The sequence below is a fragment of the Chroicocephalus ridibundus genome, chromosome 2 (genome assembly GCF_963924245.1).
Source record: "Chroicocephalus ridibundus chromosome 2, bChrRid1.1, whole genome shotgun sequence".
Taxonomy (NCBI): domain Eukaryota; kingdom Metazoa; phylum Chordata; class Aves; order Charadriiformes; family Laridae; genus Chroicocephalus; species Chroicocephalus ridibundus.
The window spans coordinates 117,085,866-117,096,462 of record NC_086285.1 but is presented as its reverse complement, the minus strand read 5'-3'; the positions used below and the strand labels follow the sequence as shown (position 1 = coordinate 117,096,462).

At 44.2% G+C, this 10,597-nt stretch overlaps 1 protein-coding gene across 1 annotated transcript; it reads right to left on the bottom strand.

The window, feature by feature from the left end:
• Positions 1-296: 296 nt before the first annotated feature.
• On the bottom strand, positions 297-9,552 carry ENOSF1 (enolase superfamily member 1). The gene is given in 6 exon segments (XM_063323986.1): positions 297-1,563; positions 5,931-5,970; positions 6,589-6,735; positions 7,800-7,891; positions 8,320-8,350; positions 9,470-9,552. Coding segments are annotated over 6 exon segments (579 nt in total). The 5' UTR covers positions 9,545-9,552; the 3' UTR covers positions 297-1,369.
• Between the last annotated feature and the right edge of the window lie 1,045 nt (positions 9,553-10,597).

Genomic DNA, 10,597 nt, shown 5'->3' with positions numbered 1-10,597 from the left:
AAGTTCAGAAATCTCTAAAAAGCAGACTTCAGACAACAGACTTCAATGTGATTAAAAGTGAAAACACACATTTTAAATTAATAGGTATAAGACTATTATTTCAATCAAAAAATATGAATATTCAAAGAATTTGAGTATATAGACTTAAACAGGAGGTAGTCAAGGAATTTTGCTTTGCAGAATATGAAGACTTAACTGCTGCAAAGATGACTAGTATGACTGCAGGCTATATTCAGAGCAGTATTTTAGACAAAAACACGGGACATTGTTAGATCCTTTTGGGAAGCTATGACGGGAACCCACAGGCCTGCTGAGAGAAGGGGGCGTTCTTGGACTTACTTCCTGATGAATAAACTGTCCCAGCAGCTCCCTGTCCCACGCACTCCCCAACTGATGACTTAAAGACCTGTACAGGTGGCATTAGGAGTCAGTTCCTTACCAGTTCTGCATATCCATAGCATTTCTGAGTCCTTGCCATTTGCCCTGATGACTGCTACACTCATTCTGCCTTATAATTTGGCCTTGAAGAGTTTCCTCTCTTCTGTCATTCCACCCCCAGGTGCATCCTTTTGTCATTTCTCCACTTTCCCAGGGCAATTCAATCATCTTGGAGATGGTAAAGAAATTTCTTACTACTTTGCTCAAATACCGGCTCCCTCTGTGTTCTGCCTTCTTAGACAAGCTTTCGTAACTTACATTATTTCTGACGTGTTGTGTGATACGTTGCAAAATTGGCCTTACTGCAATACCAGAAAGAATATTAATTATCTGGTCATGATAGATGAGGGGTCAGAAAAGAAGGAACAGTTTCAGAATTTTGAGACAAACATCTACCTGGTGAGCCATCAAAATCAATAATCTGTTAATTAGTGTAATTTGGTGAATTTGCCACCATAGTGGCTGGCATCTGTGAAGTGTCTGAATATGAAATACAGCCCAGGTTTTGAGTACCTTTATCAAAACCGCAAACTGTTCACTTTCACCTGCTTGAAGTTTAATCCACACTTCTAACTTCCCTTTGTAGCCCACAGGTAGGTGGGCTTGTAGGGTAACAAGACAAATGCATCCTGTGACCACCATGTTGCAACATCTTTTTTAAGAAAAAATATGCTGCTGCAGTATTTTACATAATTAACTTGCTTTCAAGTTAATTATACTTTCAGATACTGGGATATAATGAAATATTATCAAGTGCTGGACTAATTCACAGAGATCCCCAAGTCCAGACTAGAGACAGACAGTGTCCAATACCGAGACATCGAAAGCCCTCTGGTGCAGACCTACAGCATGACATGAAACAAAATTACAGCAGCGCACGCAAGCTTATGCTCAGAAATCCCAAGCATGACAGCTGAAGAAACTAATCAGACTAGCTTGAAGGGTGGGGGCAGAAAGATTTTCTCATTGCTGCTGCATTTTGCAGAGCCTTACTCTGGAACTTTTTGGCCATCAGCAGCACAGACAAGTTTTCATTCACACTTCCCAGCCTGCTGCTGCCAATTTGGAGATAACTCAAGGCCTTAGCTTGCAGAAACTGTTTAAATATCACTCGGTTGTGGCAGTGTAAGGGGAAAAAAAAAGTTAAGACCTGAAGTCTCACAGATTAACATATTACAAAAGCTGCTGGCAACTCATATAAAAAACATTTGTACAGTGTCCCTCCTGTGTGTCTCAATAAACCCAAATTATTTTAATTACTCCATTTAAATGAGAGGTCACATGATAATTTGGATGAAGTTCAAAGATGTTGCCAATATTAAAAATAATCAGCTTATACTTGTAATGTTAAGAGCACCTCAAACCAGGACAACACGGCACAATGAACTGAGGTACACTGAAAAAAAAAAATCACTGTATGCCAAAGGGCATAGTTGTACTGGAATGAGTTTGGAAATTAACTGCCCCTTAACTGGATGTTGAACCACGTAAGTGAAAGCAAAGCGAAAATGCCGAGTAAACGTGTCTCTTCCATTCCAGGACAAGGACAGGGGCTTAACCTATGCAAAGATGGCTGAGTTCATAGTGAAACCATCATGTAATGCTCACACGGACTGATGGGGCAGCTCGGCCAGATAATTGCCTCACAGACTGCCTCAAAATCTTTTTAAGATTGAGGCTCCTTCAGGAGCCAACTCACCTGCCTCCAATCACGCAACCGTGTCCCCAGGCAGGGACTTGGGATACACAGGAGACTGAACTGTTTTAGCCCCACTTCAGCATGCTCAGGTCTGCACAGCTATGGGATGTGCTTGCCTATGTGAATGAGCAGATATTCCCATTTTGAGACAGCTAAAGAGAATATAGCAGTGATTGTGCTGTAGGAAATCATTCCTTCTTCTGGAGACCAGTCCAGCCAGATGAGAGGTGGCCTTGTAGACAAGATGATACACTTGGGTAAGAGTCAGGATTCAATTTCTAGCTGTGCTATAGATTTCCTGTCTGGAGCTTGGCTAAGTTGTTCAATCAGTTCAGGCCTCACATTAATTTCCCATGTTTGTAGTACAGATAATAGTACTCCCCTTATTCACAGGGGAATTATGTGGATAAATACATTAAATGTTTATGTGGTTCTCAAGTATTAGGGTGAAAAGAAGAAAAAGGTTATACAAACCACCAAGTAAAGCCAGTATTCAGGCCTAGGCTTTACTTGGTAAAGCAAGGCTATACTAATGGCTAATTCAAACCCATCCTAATAGATATTTGTTATAAAACACTCCCCTCCCCAAGTTAAGTGTCCTATCTACTGGTAGACAACAGCTGAGAGTGAGAAGCACAGGGAAATATGTTGATAGCAGGGCTTGGCATGAGAAACTGGCAGCAGAGAAACTATGCTAATGCAGTCACTGTTGTCTCCAGTTGCTGCAGAGAACGAGGAATTTCTTAATTCACATTATTTGGCTCTATAGATTTGGTATCAAGATTTGGCAAAAAGATGGGTGCAATAAAGAACAATTTACTTTAGTTTGGAGACTGGTATTCTAAAAGGTACCAGCCTGTCTATTGACACCTCGCTGTTTATGATATATCCGGGAATTAGTGCTGGTCTTTGGACTCATTAAAAATATTTCATGTGAAAAGAATTTCAATACAGCTGATGGCAGTGGCTTACTACTAATGCAGCAACGAGATTCCTTGAGGGAAAGGGAAGGTTTCAACCTTATAAAGTAGCTGTATATATACCGGCCAAATTCCTCCTAAGCCCCAACAGGGCACTGGGTGCACTGACAGGCCTCACCCTGACCTGTCTCACCTGGGGCCCATGGGCCTGAGTTTCTGCCTGGGCTGTATTGCAGGTGTACCTGCCTCCAGCTGCGGTACAGCTGTGGACATGTATGGCCATGGACCAACGCCCTGGCCTGGCCTCATGACCGTGGCCCTGCTCTGCCATGGCCCTGTCCAGACACACCCTGGGCTGTCTCTGACCTTGGTTCCCCTCACCAGGCCTGATCCTCAACCCGTCTCACACACAGCTGGCCTGGCCTGGCCTCAGCCCGTCCCCATCCTTGTCCCCAGGGAGGTGTCCTGGGGCTGGGGCTACCCCACTTCCCCCCGCCGACCCTGCTTCTGACTGGATGTGGGCTGGGCCGGGCTGGGAGGCCTCTGCCCTGCTGCCCCCATGGCGGATTGGGCACCCTTGGGAGCAGGTGGCCCCTGGGGCACAGCCTCTCAGGCTGTCCCGAGCCCTGAGCCAGCACTGCGGAGCCAGGCCCATGGCTGCACTGGGCTTTGCCCTACAAACCCGGCTTGGCTCTGGGCTCTGACCCTCCCACAGCACTGGCCCCTGCCTGAGCCCAAGCTTCTGAGTGAACCCCTCACAGGGGGGCCTTGGGGCTCTTCAGGGACCATCTGAGAATCATAGAATGGTTTGGGTTGGAAGGGACCTTAAAGATCTAGTTCCAACCCCCCTGCCATGGGCAGGGACACCTCCCACTAGACCAGGCTGCTCAAAGCCCCATCCAGCCTGGCCTTGAACACTTCCAGGGATGGAGCATCCACAGCTTCTCTGGGCAACCTGTTCCAGTGTCTCACCACCCTCAGAGTGAAATATTTCTTCCTGATATCTAATTTAAATCTCCCCTCTTTCAGTTTAAAACCGTTACCCCTCGCCTATTGCTACATTCCCTGATAAAAGAGTGCCTCCCCATCTTTCCTGTAGGCCCCCTTTAGGTACTGGAAGGCTGTTCTAATGTCTCCCCAGAGCCTTCTCTTCTCCAGGCTGAACAGCCCCAGCTGTCTCAGCTGTCCTCATAGCACAGGTGCTCCAGCCCCCTGGAGCCTTCGTGTCCCTCCTCTGGACCCACTCCAACAGGTCCATCTCCTTCTTATGCTGAAGACTCTGAAGATGGATGCAGCACTCCAGGTGGGGTCTCACGAGAGCAGAGTAGAGGGACAGAATCACATCCCTCAACTGGCCAGCAACACTTCTTTGGATGCAGCCCAGGACGCGATTGGCTTTCTGGGCCCTTTGCCCCCCATAGGCCTGCCGAGCCTCTGGTGCTACCCAGGGTCTGCCTGAGTCCCCGACCTGGCTCCAGTCCATCCCACCATGCCCCTTTCCCTTTTCCCTGGCTCCGCACTGGCTCTATGTCCCCTGAAACGCCCCTCACACCCCACAGCAATTAAATCGCTCTTCAGCAAGTCCCATCTGAGCCCAGATCTCTGTTGTTCGGGAGCACGCATGCCTCTGGGGGGGTGGCTGCCATCAGGGCACGGAGGGCAGGATTGGCCTTGCTGGGTCTGTCCAGCCACATCGCAGGTTCTTCCCCCAGCACCTGCCCTTGGCACCCATCTCGGCGCAGGTCATGGCCCCCAGTCCCTGCCTGAGCTACCCCTAGTCGTGACTGTCTCACATCGCACTGCAGCTGTGCCAAGCCATGGCCCTCACTGATCCGGACCCTGAACCACGGGCTGACAGCCCAGCTCGACCTGGGTCCAACTTCATCACTGTGGACAGGCTGCAGCCACTGAGCTGTGTCTGACCCTGTTCCCTGTCACTGGGCCAGATGGTGGTCTCAGAGCTGTCTCCTTACCATGACCTCGTCTGGCAACCTTCTCAGTTGACCCTGGCTGCCACCCCAGACCTGCCCTGCCAGCCATGCCATCAGATCCTGGCTTCTCAGCCCTCCCTGCACCCCTGACATTGCCCCTGGTGCCACCAAGAGGGTGAACTACAGCTGGATAAAACAGCATGATTTTCTGGGATTTTGGTCTTTATAAAATCATAGAATCAGTTGAGTTAGTGCAGCACAAATAGAGTTGATGCAAGAAGAGGAGCCAGGAGCTTCTTGAACTCTAAAAACTACTCCTTCATATAGCCCCTGCAAGGTCATGTCTACACCTGCACTGCTGTGCTGAGCAAAACACTCGCTTAAGCACCAAAACCCACAGAGCAAAATGGGAGCTGTGGTATTTATCCTTGGGCTACTGGGGATATCAGCTTCAGCAGCCCTGCAGCTCCCAACAGACCACATTGTCCACACTACACTGTTCTGCACAGATGTTATCCAAGTTGTCTCAAGGAGCTGCAGTGTGCTCCACAGAGCAGCACGGACTTAGTCTTTGTACCTTGCTTCTCTACCTTTCATATGGAAAATCAGGATCACGGGTGCATTCTTTCCTACTTCTCACTGATGTGAAAATACGAAATTTTAGCCGTTACTCTCACAATAACAATAAAAAAAAAAATCAGATATTTCCACATTGTTCACAGAAATCGTGTGTGGGAAGAGTGAAACAGGGAGACAAGGCGAAGGGAGGCAACCTTGGTAGGGACTAGCTGAAATAGACACCAAGTAATTTTCAGCTGTAGTATTTAACTTTAGTGAGAAATGCAGAGGAGTTTTGGCACCTGCTCCAAAGGTTATGCAGTAGTTGCATTAAACAAGTAGTAATTAGGAAAAAGCCCAAAGCACTTATACATACACTCACATGTTCTCTGGTTGCCACACCAATTCCTAGCAGTTCTAAGGCCTGCAAGGAAATAGCAAACATTCAAGACTTGCTTCTGGTTTTTAATTCCCAGTGGAGTTACTCGGTAGCATAAAGGGTGGAAGAAGAGTTGATTCAGCATACTGTTTTCTACTCATTTTATAGAAAATGTAACACATGTTATAAAACTTTTTATTGATTTTTTTTTCCTGCTTTCTCTGCTCCACAAGCAATGTAAAGAATTACAGAGCAGGGTGTGTGGAGCAGTAAAGAAATGCACATATGGTACATCTGGGGTTTTAACAGTCTGCTAAGTATAGCGTGTTGGGAGCACAAATTCTGAACCGACCTTCCAATTTCACTGGAAACCACACATTTTAAAAAAAAGTCCATTCACATTTCATACTAAATGTTGGCTGCCTTCCTCGTGCAGGCATTACAGTCCTTTTACTTATTTTGTTTTAGAATCAATTTCTTTAAACTTAAGGGAATACAGGTGCAGGATGTGTATCAAGGTCCTGTAGCAAATACATTTAATGGCACCTGAATAACTAGTTCAACCTGAATTCTGAATATGTGAAGGAACAGTATCAACATCACACTACAGTACTGACTGGAGTCAGTGTATTATTATTGAAATAAAAAAATTAACTCTCCAACCTTTGAAATGGTTGCATGTCCCCTCTGGACGTGCATACCCTCATCTGGAAAAGCTGGCTCCTTAATCCACAAGGGTTTAAACTCAGCTGGTTTAGTGACCCACTCTATTGCTTCCTTTATTTCCCATTGTTGGTTTGCATCCAGCATCTGGGGATAAGGAAAATAAGAATCAAATACACTGAAGGATTCTACTGACTTTTTTTCTGTCAAACTCTCATAAAAAGAACTGCAAAATTGGTATGAAGTGGTAGAAATTCAGGAAATAGAAAGGAAATGAAAAGCTGGAATTGCCATTCTGTCTGTATTGTGCTTTTGGCCCCACTTACGCTGAGTTGCAATGACTGTAGCAATATCCAGACTAGGTTTGAACCAAGCAGATCAGGAGCTGTAGGAAGTAGAATAGAGTCTTCTGTGGGAATGAGTATCTTGGCAGCATATACTAGAGTGAAGCCCCCTAAAACATGGACATGGCTGCCTGAAGTTTTCAGCAGAAAAGCTTCTGACAGGAAAATGCAGTAGTTTAAATAAGATGAATTTCTCAAACAGCACTTCTTTCCCACACAAGGGAGAATTTTTCTCCCTACAAAAAGTGAAACATCTGAAAATTACACCACAGTTCCTCTGCAGGCTCTTCAGGTTCTGTATTCACGGAGTTCCTGGTTCAGCATTTCGTGATATATGGCATCCCACGAAAGCTCTGTGCTGCACTGCAGCAACCAGAATAGGTTGGCAGCTGTGGTGTGTCAGGGAACACATGGAGCAAAGAATCCAGCCCACAGCAGTCAACAGAGTAACATTTCCAAATCAAAATGTGTGACTTCCACTTAAGTATTCCTTTTCATTCAAATATTTTAGTTTGAAAAACTTATTTTCCAATTTATTTTTGGCCAGACATTGATGAAAAAATATTAACTTCCTCCGAAGTGCCTCCCTTAAGGCACTTTAAATCTCCTAGAAGGCAATCGTGGAAGTGGGGTTCTCCTGCAGACTTGAATGGAAGTTCTGGCACGGAAATACAGGATAAAATTCTTCTTTGGTCATGCCCCATACTGCTCTTTGTTGATATATATCAACATTTGTTGCCATCATTATTCAGGATTTGAAGAAGGAAGAAAAAAATATTTGTCAAGAACTGTATATAATGAGAGATACTTTATCCAATGTTTTTAAATAGAAAATAACATAGTATAGTAGCAAAAAGTGATAATCACCGTTATTTTGTCTGCGCCGATCATTTTTCGTACAAATCTGCGTCTGCAAATATCATCCTGCAGATCTGCACCCACCTTTACTTTGAACATAGATGCATATTTGGAACAAGATATAGATCACTTCTGAATGATTAATGCAGCAGTAAACTGGAATCCATAAACTAGAATTTACAATTTCAGCATCACTGTCTTACAGAAAGAACTTTCTTATTACTTCTCTTCCCTTGTGAGTATGCTTCATCCTACTCTGAAAATAAAACAGCAATCTTTTTTTCATAAATCAATGGAAACACATTTATCTTCATTTGTGATCAGCCCTCAGCTTTGCCATACTGTTACTGTTTTCCTGCAATGCACCATTATGCGGTACTAGAAGGGGAAGTGTCTGATAGAGATAGAGAAGCGAAGACATCGCTGCCCATATCATACGCCTCGAAGAGTTAGACTCGGTCTAAGTCCATCTGTTCAAAGCACAAAACACAGAAGAATAACCCTGAATACAAGTGTTTACTATACGTTGTCCAGCCTTTTCTCAAGGCCTAGGTGCGTAACTGCAAGCAAAGTTACACCAATCATACACAGAATATCTCAGGTTGGAAGGAACCCATAAGGATCATCGAGTTCAACTCCCTGCTCCTTACAGGACTACCTAACACTAAATCATATAACTAAAAGAATCCTCCAAATAACTCTACCACACTGCATCTAGAATAATATTAATTTACACATTTTCAGAATAAGAATAAGCTTTTTATTTCTTCCTAGGAGGTAGCAGAAAACCACCAGAAAATGAGACCAGATATGTGAATAACATCCAGCTGAACCAAACTCCTCGACCCAGCTAGCTGTAACGTATGGTAAGTTTTTTTAAGCCAGGTATGAACATCCCATGACTCGGCAACACTAGATATACCAGGGCATTTATTTCCCAGAAGATAAATCCCAGCTGTATTAACTAAATCTGACACCAATAAACTGTCAAAAGCTTTCACAGAAAGCCAAGCACATGCAACTCTCTCTGGCAATAAGGACGCTGCTTTACGAAGGAAGCTAAGGGCCCTCTGCCGCTGACAGTTTCAGAGTATCCCTCAAAGCCAAGGCAACCAGAAGAACTAGAAGAAACCAGCAATTATCAGACTTTTGAGGCTCATGTTGTCTATGAAGGAGACATGCCCATCTCTCATTTATGAAGTTACTGCAGGTTAAGGGCGCTGCGCTTCTGAACATAGCTACCCAAGCACAGATTTTATGTGATTTCATTAACACGCTTAATGACCACACTTTTGGTTAATGCATACCACTCTCCTGAGTATCCCTATGTGCATAAGCTCCTTGCTTAAACCAACACAGCTGCACCCATGCAAATTTGCTGTTGTGCACAATATACCAACATAGAGAGACTTCTGTTTCTGCCTTAATACCTTGTTCTTAATACTCATATTCCTTAGGTATATCCTTGATCATAGACAGATTTCTAGGAAAATCACTTAAATGGCATTGGGCCTGCTTTTTACCTCCCAAAATGGATCTGCAATGCTACATTTTTACTCAGTCCAGCAAAACTTCCAAGTGTTTAGGAGCAAGCAGTGAGAATTGATCATAATCTGTCAGCATTTCCCCACTTCACATACCATTTAAAATCTTACTATTATAAGATGGAACATTCAAACTTGTTTTAACTGCTGATCTGAGTAGCCCAGCCAGGCACAGGATCTTGTATAAGTCAGATATCCATGCTTCAACATTTGCTGTTCTGTGTTTTAGTCAACAGAGGATTATTTTGTTAAATAGTGCATCAAAGAATGTTCTTTGGGGAAACTGAAGGGTTGGAGGTGTTTTGACTTCTTTTTTTCAAATCCAATAGCCCAATTTTGGTGCATAAGCCCTTCCCTCTTCTCCCTAGCTATTTCATTGCAAGAGAACTGCGAACCAGATAAATCCTTGGAACAAGCAGAGAACAGCACCATCTCCTTGCTAACCCAACACAAGGAGTTATAGGGCAAAAAGTCACCAAGGTAGCACAAACCGAAAGTCTGACTTTGCCCTCCTGGAAAATGTGAGAAGATGCTAGCAAACAACAGGCTTCATCTCACACAGTCCCCTTCCCATTCTCTAAGAGATGCAGAGTACAGATCTGTTTGAGTTCACCCCTTTCCTTTTTCCCAAGCAGGCCATTCTGGAGTATTTCTGGAGGGGAACAAGCGTAAATATCAAATTACACTAAACAACAACTTCTCCTCACTGTCCGGATTTCATCATTAAGGTTGTCCTTCCAACCAGTCTTGGTCTCACAGGCTGGTGGTGTGTTCCTGAGTGAGCTACTCCCCACCAAAACTGGTGAGACAACTGAAGGATTAGGAAGATGGAGGGTAGCAAAGTCCAGCTTTGAAGGAAAGATGGCTTACCACAAGCTCCTCCATCTGTTAGCACATCAGTAATATATCTGAAATCCATGCAGAATAGCAATTGTTTGGCAACCTGATTGAAGGATGACATATAAAATAAAAAAAGCATAACATAATAAAACAGTATGATAAAAAAAAGGTTAAGTAAAGCTAGCCACTTGAGGAATGGCTGGCAATCTTTCCCCTATTTCTCTGAAGCATGCAGGGAATTGAGACAGCAGATATCCTAAACCTTTCCCCCCCAGCCACCTCGTCAGCCTCTGTTGCACTGACAAACATATAAGTGTGTGCCTAATTTCATGGCTATGAGTAGTTAATAATAAGCCCTTTTCAGCTTCTTTTTAAGGTCTATCCAAGCAAGAGTAAAAAATTAAACAGGAAAGCCAAGTCACA